The 14133-nt window shown below is 55.2% G+C and overlaps 1 protein-coding gene across 1 annotated transcript in view; it reads right to left on the reverse strand.

The window, feature by feature from the left end:
* Nucleotides 1–10631: 10631 nt before the first annotated feature.
* The window catches only part of SCARB1 (scavenger receptor class B member 1), a 64846-nt gene continuing 61344 nt past the window's right edge, over nucleotides 10632–14133 (reverse strand). Inside the window, 1 exon segment of the mRNA XM_030335941.1 lies at nucleotides 10632–11565. Coding sequence (XP_030191801.1) covers nucleotides 11446–11565 — 120 coding nt within the window. The 3' untranslated portion in view covers nucleotides 10632–11445.

Here is a 14133-nt window from a genome sequence, read left to right on the forward strand (position 1 = left end):
ACGCATCCCATGACTTCAGCTGATGGAAGGCACCCACCTACACGCCTCCAGAAAGGGGTTTATAGCCACAGACACGCATGCCTAAATTATACAACTAACACACAAAGGCAAGTCCTGCTCAGAAACCGACAGACTGAGTCTTGTCCAAGTTGTGTTTCGTTTGGCCCACGTAGTACTTTATTTAATTGGGATTCGTTGCCAATAATTAAAAATCGGGAAATTTCACCTTCTTCAAAGCCGTCTCCTTTTGAAAATTAAACCCAAAATTAGACGACTTGGCCACAATAGCCCGCATCCAGCCTAACAAGGCGGCCGCGGGCGCGACTGAAGGCAAAGCCAGGTTCTCAGGTGACACGAAGGCAGCCTGGGCCCGCGGGTGGAGGGAGGGGCGTCGCTCGCCCAGAGCGCAGCCTGCAAAATACCGCTCTCTTCGAGCTCGGATCTGTATCCCGGCCGTCTTGCTTTCGTGAAACGTCATCAGTCTTCCATAAGGGTGTCGCCTGTATCACTTCAGAAGTGTTAGGGGAGCCTGGCGACTCAGTTGGTTAAGCGTCCAGCTCTCGGTCTTGGCTGCGGTCATGATCTCTCATGGTTCAGGAGTCCGAGCCCCGCATCGGGCTCTGGGCCGATGGTGCAGAGCCCGCTTGGGATTCTCTCTCTCCCCTCTCTCTCTGCCCCTCCCCTGCTTGCTCCCTCTCTCGAAAATAAATAAGTAAATAAACTTAAAAAAAAATTTGGGGGGCGCCTGGGTGGCTCCATCGGTTGAACGTCTGACTTCGGCTCAGGTCACGATCTTGCGGTCCGTAGGTTCGAGCCCCGCGTGGGGCTCTGTGCTGACAGCTCGGAGCCCGGAGCCTGCTTCGGATTCTGTGTCTCCCTCTCTCTCTGCCCCTCCCCCGTTCCTGCTCTGTCTCTCTCTGTCTCAAAAATAAATTAAAAAAAAAAAATTTTAAGTGTTGTCAAAATGTTGCTCTGAGGGAGGCCAAGCATCCACTGCTGCGTGGTTCTGTGGGCATTTGAACTCGCCTGCACTGACCTCCATCATCTAAAGAAGTCGGGTTTACACACAAAGCCCCCCCAAAGACGCAGCGGTGTGAGGATGCCCAGGGCGTGTTTGACAGTGACACCTCCTGGTGGCGCCCGGTATTACAGCTCAGCCCCGCGAGACCTGGCGCTCGTGAAGGTGAACTGCATTCTGGGTGCTAGGGTCGGTTCCCAGACTGCTTCGCGAACAGATGTCAAAGTCTTACGCTATTTCCAGCCCCAAGTGCGTAAAAGCTCCTTCTTTACAGCCCTCGTGAGGAGCTGCGACGTGAGCGGGGGCAGGAGTTCTAATTCCTGTTGGCAGGGACACAGAGGGGTCCCAGCGACTTGCCCGAGGGACACGGTGAATCAGGCCTGTGCCGCAAACAGCTCCAAACCCTGCCGCCTGCCTGATCCCCAAGGCTGAGCTCACGGAAGAAATCACGTCCCTCCGTCAGACGGCTGCCGTGGCCACCGCCTGAGACCACAGAGCTGAACGTACCACGAAGCAGGCCCAGACACGTGAGTGTCTCCTCAGAGAGCCTCCGTCCCCCAAAACGGGAGACATCCTGCAGCCCGGGGACAAGCAGACGGGGTGGGTCATGGAAACAGACAGAAGATCCCAGGGACCAGAAGAATGTTCCAGAGCTCTGGAAAACTGCCGCGGGCCCGGCCGCCACTTTTCGTGCCTTCCACAGCAACGTGGTTCGAATCCATCTGCCGGAACGTTTTCCCAGGGGAGAGGAAGTCCTATTCCGTGATGGAAATTGAGGAGGTAAATGAGACCTAGTTTGCAGAAATGTGCCTCCTGGCCAGCGTTGTTCGGACATCTGTTCCTTAGAGCCGAATTCAAACGGCTCCCTCGCAAAGGCCCCTCCTTTCTCGGACCGGATCTTGTCAGGTCAGCCGTGTCTAAGGCTTTGTGGCTTTGTGGCCAAGGTGCCGTGAAATCTGGAAGCGTCCGTGACTCCAGACTCCAAGATATTGCCACTTGGCCTTCACCCTCTGGGAGAAACAGCAGGCCCGGAACCTTCTGGAGCTAGCTCCTGAACCACAGGGAGGGAGGTCCGTGACGCGGGACCCCAGCCGAAAACGAAACGGTGGACCTTATTCAAAAGTCCTGGGGCGCCTGGGTGGCTCGGTCAGTTGAGCGTCCGACTTCGGCTCAGGTCATGATCTCGCGGTCTGTGAGTTCGAGCCCCGCGTCGGGCTCTGTGCTGACAGCTCGGAGCCTGGAGCCTGCTTCCGATTCTGGTCCCCCCCCCCCCCCCCACCGACCTCTCCCGCTCATGCTGTCTCTCTCTGTCTCTCCAAAATAAATAAACACTAAAAAAAGAAAAAATTTTTTTTCAATAGTCCCGGCTGCTTCCCCACCCCCCATCTGCTGCCCTCTCGCTCAAGTTTTGTTGTGGGGGTTGGAGACCACACACTGTTTCTAGAAATGTTAACTCTTACTCCCCATCTTTCCCTTCCATCCTCAACCTCTTTTGGAAGGAGCCTGGATGTTCCCCCCCGGGAGCCCAGGCTCGGGCACATCTGCGGCATACGGAGCCTCCTTCTAGACGGACTTGGGGTTGTCTCTGTGGGGAGTGCGCCTTGCCATCCGCCCCGCCCCCCGGCTTCTCAGGGTCTCCAGAACCGGGACCTGTCCGTCCCTTGGGTTGGAAACGAAGCCGGTTCCCCAGTGGGATTCCAGGAGGGATACGAAAAAAGCGGTCTCTGGCTACAGGCACCGATATGAGTCCTGGTCAACCGGACGACAAGGAGGCGTGTAGGGCAGCGGCCGAGCACGTAGGCCTTGGATCCAGCTGCCCGGGGTTCCAATCTGGGCTCTGAGGATTCCCAGCCGTAAGACCTTGGACATTGACTTCACCTCTCTGGGCTCAGTTTCCTCGTCGGTAAAAGCAGAGTGATGACGAGCGGGGCACCTACCTGGATCGTGAGGAAAATGAAGGGAGCTCACGCTGAGGGTTTAAAGTAACACACGGCACCCTCTGAACGCTCACCCACCGTTAGCAACAGGCAGAGCCCAGCTCTGGTCTGAGATTTTATTTTAGTTATTTTATTTTATTAATGTTTGCTTATTTTTGAGAGAGCAGGGGGAGGGGCAGAGAGAGAGGGAGACCCAGAATCCGAAGCAGGCTCCAGGCTCCGAGCTGTCCGCACAGAGCCCGACGCGGGGCTCGAACCCACGGACTGTGAGATCGTGACCCGAGCCGGAGTCGGACGCTTAACCCAAGAGCCCCCAGTTTTTAATTTTTTTAAGTTTATTTGTTTTGAGAGAGAGACAGAGAGAGAGCATGTGTGCAGAACAGGGGCAGAGAGAGGGAGAGAGAAAGCATCCCAAGCAGGTTCTGCCTGTCAGCCCAGAGCCCCATGCGGGGCTGGATCCCACAAACCCTGAGATCATGACCTGAGCTGAAACCAAGAGCCAGACGCTTAACCAGCTGAGCCACCCAGGCGCCCCTCTGGTCTGACACTTTGTATCTGCTGGGCAGCCAAAGTTTTGATCTTGCTGGCGAACGTCCCTGGGGGACCAAGGGCGGCCGGGCGTGGCTGGGCCCTGAGTTCGCCAGAGGTCCACAGTCAGACTCAGGGGCGGCTGTGGAAGCCAGGTCCCGACACCCAGAGCCAAAGACTCATACTCATTTCCCGTTACCCAAACCTGCCTTCTGCCCACAGGACTAATTCGTATTTTCAGCCTCCCCCACTAAGTTCACACAGGTAGATTGCAGGGCATGTTTAGGTGTGGAAACGGTTGGCTTGTTCGACGTGAACGTACAGAGGGACACGGATTGTGCAGCCCCGGCCCGTCAACTTTTCATTTTTTACCTGTGATTTATCCAGAGCCTCACAACACAGACGTGGCGGGGTGCCGCGGGCGGCCGGAGAGGCCCGGGTGCGGGAACCGGGGCCGCCAGGCGCACTGCGGTCCCGCAGCGCCCCCTGGTGGCCGCGGCCGGCACTCGCTCGCTCTCTCCGGCCACTAAGCCTCGGTCATTCCTTCCTGACTCAGCCGAGACTCATTTGCACACACGCCTGACCAGGGGCTGCGGACGCAGCGGGGACCCCCACAGACCCGGTGCCCACCCTCCCCTCGGGAGCGCGGAGTCTAAGGAAGGAGGTCCAGCGCTCTTCGTGAGAGTGAGGGCATGCACCCTCCCCTAGAGGAGTCACTTGGGAAGCTAGAGGGCAGGAGAGGCGTGGAACATGCCTCAGTTTCCTCTCCTGTAAAACCGGCCGAGTTCTCCTGCCCCAGACATCGAGGGGTGCTTTGAGGGCCCCTGGGCACGAGCAGGGGGCAGGGGAGGTGTTACTGTATAGAGTGCCTCCTGCTGGATCCCTCTGCACCCACACCTGTCCCCACTGCAACTCCCACGCAGCAGAAACAGCAATCCTGTCGCTTCCCAACTTAAACCCCGCCAGTGGTTCCCATTGTGCTTAAAATCCGAACTACAGGGCCCCGCCTGGTTGAGTCCCTGCCTAACTTGCCATCTCATCTCCCTCCCCATCCCCCACCCGCACAGCTGACCAAGCTGCAGCCACAGCCCACTGGTCTCTGGTCTGCAGGTCGCTGCCTCAGGGCCTTTGCACATGCGGTCCCCAGTTCCTAAAGTGCTCTTTTCGCGAGTCCTTCAAATCCCTCGGGAATTAGCATCAGTGGCACTTCTCAGGGGACACTTCTAAAACACTTCTCATCATGCCACCTTGTTTTTATGTCTTTCCTGGCATTCATCACTCTCTGGATGTATCTTGCTTTTTCCTTTACTTGTTTGCTGCCCCCCCACCCCCACCAGAACGCGAGCCTGGGGGGGCAGGGACCGCTCCCGCTTTATTTGCCCCCACACTTCTGAGGCAGAGCACATCGGTGCTCTGACAGATCCAAATAGGTCCCTCTTGACTGCTTTTGTGCACCGCTGGAGTCCGTGTACTTCCACGCCCAAACCCTTGGGCTGCGAGAGCCCCCTTTGTCCTCCTGGGACGCCCCGTGGCTCGGGACACCCCTTTGTCTCAGCCGCTCCAGCTGAGGGACCCAACCAAAGACAACTCCCAGGAGACACATGAGTGCAATGTTCCCGCGTCACTTCTATTCCACCCTCGCGGGGGTTCCCAGACAGTCACGGAGCGGGAACCTGTACCTCCCCTTTCGCGGGTGGGAAACCCAAGGCTCAGAGAGGCCACAGTTTTTCTCTAAGGCCGCCCCGCCGCTGGAGCACGACAGAGGGTGGCACACGGTTGGGCTGCCTCCAAAGCCAGTGCCCCCTGCAGTACGTACAAGGGAAAAGCAAACGTCACGTGACTCCGGTTTTCGTTTTAGGGGTGACGCTGGCCTCCAACACCCCTGGAAAGGGTCAAGGCCCCGCTGAAAATGTGAAGAATATTAAGGAAAAGCTTCCTAGGAAAAAAAGAAAAAAGAAAAAGGCCCTTATTAATTAATTAATTTATTTATTTGTTTGTTTATTTTTCAGTAATCTCCACACCCAATGTGGGGCTCAAACTCACAACCCCAAGGTCAGGAGTCGCATGCTCCATCAACTGAGCCAGCCAGGCGCCCCTAAATGCCCATTTTCATAAAATGCAACTTCTTGAGGTTACAAGTTTCTTTTCTCTGTTTTTTAATTTTTCTTATGTTTATTTATTTTTAAGAGAACGAGAGAGGGAGCGTAAGCGAGGGAGGGGCAGAGAGCGAGAGGGAGACACGGAATCCGAAGCAGGCACAGAGCCCGACGCGGGGCTCGAACCCACAAACCACGAGACGATACCCTGAGCTGAAGTCAGAGGTTTAACCGACCGAACCACCCAGGCGCCCCGAGGTTACAAGCTTCGGAAGCCAGGCTGTGGCCCCAGGTAACACTCCCCCAATTTAAGGAACACCCTGAGAACCGACCCGCAGCACCTCTTAGAGCCCTGGCCTCCGAACCACCTGTGTGCACAGCTCGCCCCCCAGTGGCAGATCCTGGAATTGCCCAGAAGCCGGCGCCACTGCAGGAGGAGAGAAGGGATTTTCCGGGCAGCCCCCAGCAGGGGGGACTTGATCCTCAGTGTGGACAACAGTCCAGGCTTAAGCAAGGGATGAACCTTCTGATAGTTCACACCTCAGAAAGACCTCTCGAGCCACTGCATGGAGAAATGACCTCACAGGACCTGCATGGGAGCCTGGACCCGGCCGGCCGAGCGTCCAGGTGAGGGACCCCGATGGCATCCGTCAGGTTGGCCCCAAAACAGTGGGCTTGAGTGCAGCGTCCCCAGCCCTGAGCCTTTCACGTGACGCCACCAACTCTTTTGAGACCCACACTTGACCCCGCAGGGCAAGTATTAAATTATCCCCATTTTTTTTTTCAGATGAGGGAAGCCCCCCTCGGGATTTTATTCACAAGAACATTGCGAGCACTCAATGAATTGTGGTTGAAAGAAGGACCATCTGAGCAAAGAAAGCAATTGCGGAGGAGTGCAACCATCTCAGTTAAGAATATTCCAGTTCCTGCACGATTGTAGGGACCGGGGGTTACACCACAGCCCGTTGGCGTTGGGGTTTGGGGCTACAGCAAGTAGAATCGGGACTTGTACTATTCTAGAACATTCTAGCATCATCTAGGGTACAGACACAGTGTCCCCGGGATTCCAAGGCGGGGGATAGCTGAGTGAGCAGAAGTGATCGGGGAGGCTTCCTGGAGGAGAGGGCCTAGCTGGAATGGAGCCTTGGGTGATGCCAGGAGTGAGTGGGACAGGAGGGAAAGCTTCCATAGAAACCATACAAGGGTAACGTTTATTCCACGAGCAGGGTGGGCAGATGGGGGAATGCAGGACACAGTAAGGAACAGTAAGGAACAGTAAGGAACAGTAAGGAACAGTGCAGAGTTCCCACATACGGCAGGTCTCGTGGTACCTGGAGGAACATCTTTCTTTTCTTTAATTTTTTTTAACGTTTATTTATTTTTGAGACAGAGAGAGACAGAGCACGAACGGGGGAGGGGCAGAGAGAGAGGGAGACACAGAATCGGAAGCAGGCTCCAGGCTCTCAGCCATCAGCCCAGAGCCCGACGCGGGGCTCGAACTCACGGATCGTGAGATCGTGACCTGAGCCGAAGTCGGCTGCTTAACCGACAGAGCCACCCAGGCGCCCCTGGAGGGACATCTTCAAACTTCAGTAGTTGTGTGATTTGTTTTCCTGGATTCTGGAAAACAGGTAACTTGCCCATTGGACCCACAAGTTGAGAACAACCGCTTTTTTTTTTCAAAAGAGAATTCGTTTTTAAAAGATGAGTCAAATTTTAGAAAAGCATGACGTGAACAGGGTCACATGGTAGGTGGGCGTTAGGGTGTCGAGTGCGCGCGTGAGGGAAAAGTCTGAGCCAGGGACGCTTTTGGGGATTCCTTAGACCAAGGCCACCCTGAAGGCTGGCAAAGGGTCAGGGGCATTTCCCTCGCGGAGCCCTGGATGAAGTCATCGGATGTGTTTGGGCTCCACGGCTGCACCCAAAAAACGAATCGGCCGAAACGTGACAAGGACATTCAGAAGGAAGTTGTTCACACGATGAGCCACGTGGAGGGCAAATCTGCTTCTTCATCCCGTGTTCCCTTGGGACACACACACACACACACACACACACACACACACACACCGGAATGCCCTCTGGATGTTGCCTTTTTTTTTTTTTTTCCTTTTTTATAAGCATGTAGAGCTCCGTGCACACGTGTTAAAAAACGCGTCTGTGTTGAGGCTCAGGCCCAAGTGTCCGGTCCTCAAAGGTCATCGCACTCCGGTTGGGGAGTCCTTGAGCTCCGCTTCCCAAGGAGAATAAATGGGGGCTTGAAGGGAACCATCTCGGAAGCCTGGACTCCCCGCGAGCTTTCGGCCTGCAGGCCCAGGCCGTGGAGAACATTCTCTCCGCCCCTTTGTGAGCGCCCCGCCCCCCCCACCCACTCTGCGGCGGGCAGACAGAGTCCCCCGCTGCCCTCGGGTCCCCACCGGAGGGACACCTGAATACTGGTTTACAGAACTAATCGAAAGGTTGAGCAATCCTGCTGCAAATGGGTGACCTACTTTGTTGCCTTCTACACATGTGCAGGAAGGTCGAAGGGACCGGTCAGCTGACACATCAGCAAAAACACTTTTTGATGACAGACGGCTCTCTGACTTTTGCTCATTACTCAAGAGCATAAGAATTGAGTGACACCACCATCAGGACGTTCCTTCTGCCCCCCGGCTGCTTCTTCATGTAAACAGGGCTTCTCCGTCTTCCATCTCCGAAGATAAGAATGGAAATGATGATAAATGTGGTCCCCTTCTGGCAAAAAGTTTTTGTCAGTCAAGGACACGTGAATTCATGGGGGAGGACGCAGAAGCCTCATTCGCCTCCTCAGGAGGTGTATTTCCGGGCAAATAAGAACCACAAGGAGATTCCGCTCCGAATGACTAAAAGGTTTTAAAATACCGAGGGGCTGGCCATCACGCAGAGCAGGTGACGCTCTCATGCCTTGCCGCTCCGAAAATTATCTGGCGGAAAGTCAAGAGGCTAACCCCAGAATTGCCGTATGGCCCCTACCAACCCCACTCCTAGGTGTTGTTCCTAATCGCCAAAAACCGGAAACACTTTTTTTTTTTAATGTTTCTTTATTTTTGAGAGAGACAGAGACAGAGTGCGAGCGGGTTGGGGCAGCGAGAGAGGGGGACAGAGGACCCGAAGCGGGCTCTGCGCTGACAGCAGAGAGCCCGACGCGGGGCTCGAACCCACAAACCGCAAGATCACGACCCGAGCCCAAGTCGGGCGCTCAACTGACTGAGTCATCCAAGCCGCCCCAAAACTGGAAACACGTCTAAATGCCCTGCGAGTCCCGACTCGCCCAAATCCCCGCGGCATATGCAAACAGCGGAGTAAAGAGAAACAGATCGCTGATCGGTGCAAGGCTTTGCGTGAATCCCACGACGTTGTGCCGAGTGAAAGCAGCGTTCTTAAAAGACCATATACTGTGCGATTCCATTTATAGGACATTCGCGAAGAGGCAAAGCTACCTGGTTGCCAGAGGTGAGGCCTCAGGGGAAGGTTTTACCGCAGAGGAGAAGCAGGAGGGAATCGGGAGGGAAAATGAAGTTGTTCGTTAAGCTGGTTGCTGGTAGTCACTCACGCGTGTGTAGGCGCTACAATTCCTAGAGCTGCACACACACGTCAATTCCACTCTGCACACTGAAGACGTCGTAAAATACGTATAAAAAAGGAGATGCGTTCCAATAAAGGTTTATGGCTTTGTGATAGATAACGAACGTGCCCCATCGACGTTGCTGGTCAGTTGTGTACCTACAATGGAATGGCGGACCAGCCCCCCAAAATGTGAACCTTTGTGGTCACAAGAAGAAATTAGAACGCCTGTTTGCATTTCCACAGACACTTGGGTTGCAGAGAAGTACAAGAGAATGATTAAAGGCGTGTATTATATAATGTTTCGCTGAACTTCTGGGGGAGGAGGAGATACACATTAAAAAGGCATCTGACAAGGAGACCTCGTTTGTGAATGTTTTTCAGGGGGGAGTATCGTCTATAGATCCCATCCGGGGACACCTGGGTGGCTCAGTGGGTTCGGCAACTGATCCTTGGTTTCGGCTTAGGTCACGATCTCACAGTTCACGAGATCGAGCCCGAGTCGGGCTCTGCGTTAAGCATGGAGCCTGCATAAGAGTCTCTCTTTCTCTGCCCCTCTCCCCTGCTTGCGATCATGCTCACTCTCTCCCTCTCTCTCTCTCTCTCTCTCCCTGTCTCTGTCTCTCAGATGAAAAAGTAAAAAGAGGAGCACCTGGGTGGCTCAGGGGGTTAAGCGTCCGAGTCTTGATTTTGGCTCAGGTCATGAGGTCACAGTTAGTGGGGCCCGAGGCCCACACTGGGCTCTGGGCTGGCAGTGTAGAGCCTGCTCGGAGTTCTCTCTCTCCACTCCCCCCACCAAACATAAATAAACATTGAAAGAAAAGGAAGAAAGAAAGGAAGGGAGAAAGGAAGAGAGAGAAAGAGAGGAAAAGAGAAAATGAAAGGAAAGGAAAGAAAAAAGGAAGGAAAGAAAGAAAGAAGAAAAGAGAAAAGGAAAGAAAGGAAGGAAGAAAAAGAAGAAAAGAGAAGAGAAGAGAAGAGAAAAGAAAAGAAAAAAGGAGGGAAGGAAGGAAGGAAGGAAAGAGAAAAAAAGAAAAGAAAAAAAAGGAAAAGAAGAAAGAAGAAAAAAGACGAGAGGAAAAGGAACAGCGGAAAAACGAAAGGAGGGGATAGAAGGAAGGAAGGAGGAAAGAAGAAAGAAAAGAAAAAAGGAGGGAAGGAAGGAAGGAAGGGAAAAGGAGAGAGAGAGAGAGAGGAAAAGAGAAAATGAAAGGAAAGAAAAGAAAAAAGGAAAGAAAGAAATAAAGAAGAAAAAAGAAAAGGAAAGAAAGGAAGGAAGAAAAAGAAAGAAAAGAAAAAAGAAAAGAAAAGAAAAGGAGGAGGGAAGGAAGGGAGAAGGAGAAAGAGGCAGGCAGGAAGCAGCCCAGCCCCCAGAGAACAGCTACCAGGAAGGGGCTATTGACTACGAAGAGCCCAGAATTTTCCAGAAGCCCCTCACTCCCCCACAAACAGGCTGTCACCGACGCCCACTTTAACTTTTAAAAAAGGTTTATTACTTCAATAGTGAATTACTTTTAAAAGATGACAAAACTCATTTCTCTGGCAGTAGAAAAGAGGCAGAGGCCTGCCCCGGACCAGACGGGACACCCACACTGACGGGGCGGAGGGCCCTCGTGGGGGGCGACTCGGGGCAGAGCCCCCCGCCACCCCCACCCGGGAGCGGCCGGCTCAGTACACAGGATGACGTCAGTTTAGGCGGGAGGAGGGGGCCCTAGGCATCCCGGGCGGCACCCGCGGCAACTCTGGGGAGATCGGGGTCGGCCCGCGGAACAAGGACAGGCCGGTCCCGGTCACGCCGCTTGCTGGGGCCCGCGCGACGCCGCCTGGCCCCCAGCCCCGGGGACACGTGCGCGGCCAAAGCTCCGGGGCCCGGCCGGGCGGCCCGCACGGCTTTGGCACGAGAAGTCTGCCTTCCCGGGCTGGGTTTGGGGACAGTAGTGAAAGGCGTGTCCTGCAGGCGAGCCAGCCAGCAGGGACCGCGGCGTCTGTGTCGTGGCTGGTGGAGGGGGCCCGGGGGGGAGGGGGGGGAGGGGAGTGAGTGGTCAGGAGCCCGGGCCCTCAGGCCGCACAGGTCGGCCCGGGCTCACTCGGGGGAGGGGACCCGGTGCCCGCGGCACTGTGGGTCACCCGGACAGAAGGTTCCAGACGGCCCTGGTTGACGATGCCCTGAGTCTTCTCAGCGGCGGCTCCATCCCTGAGTGTCTCTGCGCACGCCTGCGTACTCGCGTGTGGACACGTGCCGGGGGCGTGCAGCGCGCGGACACGCATGTGGCAACTGGGGAGCTCAGGCTTTGGGACTGGTGGGCTGTCCGCCGAGGGAGTCCTGAAGAAGCGGGGTGCGGGGGCTGGGGAGCCGGTCCGGCTCAGTGGCCACGCTGGGCTGGCTGGCGACGTCCCTGGGACCCTGTGGAGAGAGGGGGGTGGGGCTGGGTCACCAAGCCCCGCCCACACCCCGGCCCCGCCCCCACACCCTCCCGCACGGAAACAGCCCCCGCCGCGTCCCCCGCCGCGTCCCCCTCCGCAGCGCCCACTTATCAAGCCGGAGAGGAGAAAAGCCCGGAGTGACATACAGCGCCCCCCCGGAACGCGGTTACGAGGGCCCCCCTCTCTCACTGAACACTGCCCTCGCCCCATTTCAGAGGTGGGACAATCGAGGCCCAAAGGGACTTGCCTAACACAGTGAGAAGGCCAAGGCCAGGAATCCAGGGCTTATATGCAATACTGTTAACCCCAAACTGGAAACCACCTAAATGTCCACCGATAGAAGAAACGCACTTTTAAAATACAGTCACAGGACGGCATTGAGCCTGGACAGCTTTCACAAACAGAAACCCGAGGAAAGGAGAGCCAGCGGCAGAGTGACCCATATGCCGTGACGGCAGGGGGACAACTTTGTTAATCATCTCTTGTTCGTGGATATACGTATCCAGACTTAGAGGGGAAAAGCCCACACACCAATTTCCCGGCAACGGCTGCCTCTGGGGGAAAAGGTGAACAACCAGGACGAGATGTTAACAATTAATGCTGTTGGGGCGCCTGCGTGGCTCGGTCAACCGGGTAAGCGTCCCACTCTCGATTTCGGCTCAGGTCACGGTCCCACGGTCGTGAGTTCGAGCCCTGAATCAGGTTCTGCGTTGACAGCATGGGGCCTACTTGGGATTCTCTCTCTCAATCTCTCTCTCTCTCTGCCCCTCCCTTGCTCATGCTCGCCCTCTCTTTCAAAATAAATAAACTTTAAAAAAAAAAAGGAATTGTTTTCAAAAAGTTAATATTGTTGAGTCCGGGTGAGAGGGAACATCACATACTATAATTTATCTACTTTTACGTTTTTAAAAGATTTCTCAACACATCTGTTAAAGACAGCGATGTTGAGGGGCGCCTGGGTGGCTCAGTCGGTTAAGCGTCCGACTTCAGTTCAGCTCAAAGCTCGCGGTTTGGGAGTTCGAGCCCCACGTCAGTCTCTCTGTGTCTCCCTCTCCCTCTGCCCCTCCCCTGCTCATGCTCTGTCTCTCAATAATAAATGGTAAAAAAAAAAAAAAAATTAATAACATAAAATTAAAAAAAAAAAAAAGACAGCAATGCTGAGGAGCGCTTGGGTGGCCCAGTCGCTTAAGCGTCCGACTCCAGCTCAGGTCATGATCTCATGGTTCGTGGGTTCGAGCCCGGCATCGGGCTCTGTGCTGACAGCTCGGAGCCTGGGGCCTGCTTCGGATTCTGTGTCTCCCTCTCTCTCTGCCCCTCCCCTGCTGGTGCTCTGTCTCTTTCTCTCTCTCTCAAAAATAAATAAACATTAAAAAGAAAAGACAGCAACGTTGATAGGAGGCTTATCGTCCCTCTGAGCCCTGAAGAAGGGAGAGGCCTCGGGGCCCAGCAGTGTGGCCAGGACACCCTGAGGGCCTGTGGCCACTTGTGCCTCATTCCCAAACCCCAAGGGCTTGCTTCTCCGGGCAGTGAAGAAAATCAACCCCTTCCCGCCCTCCCGTGTTTACCACCCCCAGGTGGGCAGGACACAGGGAAGGCTTGGACCCCTGTCCCTCTCCCTCCCTCTGGGATGGATCTAAGGCTTCCAGGGTTGAGCCACATTCAAGCCAGGGGCAGGAATGGGGGGAGGGGCGGGGAGTCCAGGCCAGAGTGAGACCAGCCTTGCACCCCTCCCCTCCACCACAGAGAGACCGCATGGGGACACCCAGGGGTGCCCAGAACCTCAGCAACGTGGCCCAAAGAGTCACAACTTAAGAAAGCCTTGCTCAGAAGTACAAAGGGAAACTAATCCCAGGCTGTGACAGGGGCCCTGGTCCATCCCAAGGAAGACACATGTAACAGAGGAAGGAACCAGAAGGGGAACCACATTCCTCCTCTTCCTATTTCCTTCCACTTTCATTTAGCTGAGGAAGGAAGACTTAGAACGGGAGAGAAATCACTGAGAAGGTAGGATAGGTCCAGGAATATTTCCCTGAAGGGTTTCCATGTACGGTTGTCTAAGATGTTCACTGCACAAAGACACAACAAATGAGTTATCATGTTCCATTTGCCAAGCCCTCTGCCCTAGAGCTGGCCAGGTCTGCCCAAGAGTGGCCGTCTTCCTTCTCGACATGAGAACACCCTTCCGGGCTAGTGGAAACCCCGTGTCCTGCTCTCTCCCAGGCAAGGCTGCCCCTCGAGACCACTCCCATGCCCAGGTACGAGGCAAGGTGGGGGGCCTCCTCCAGGGACCCAGGCTGAGGCTCCGTGCAGGCTGGGGCCACCATGCCAGGGTTCCAGGTCTCCAGGACCAAGGTCACTTCCCAGGTGCCCGGCCCCCAAACCAGAGCCTACAGGGCACTGCTTTCCCCAAGTACCCCACCGGGGGCAGAGGCAGCGTCATCCGGCCTGGAGGCCGAGCTGCCTTCCGCGAGGCAGGGCACTAGAATCTCTCTAAGTCAGAAACTTCCCTAACAACTTGGAAACTGGATTCTGGGGGCAAAATGCAGAG

Source organism: Lynx canadensis, chromosome D3 (assembly GCF_007474595.2).
Source record: "Lynx canadensis isolate LIC74 chromosome D3, mLynCan4.pri.v2, whole genome shotgun sequence".
Lineage (NCBI taxonomy): Eukaryota > Metazoa > Chordata > Mammalia > Carnivora > Felidae > Lynx > Lynx canadensis.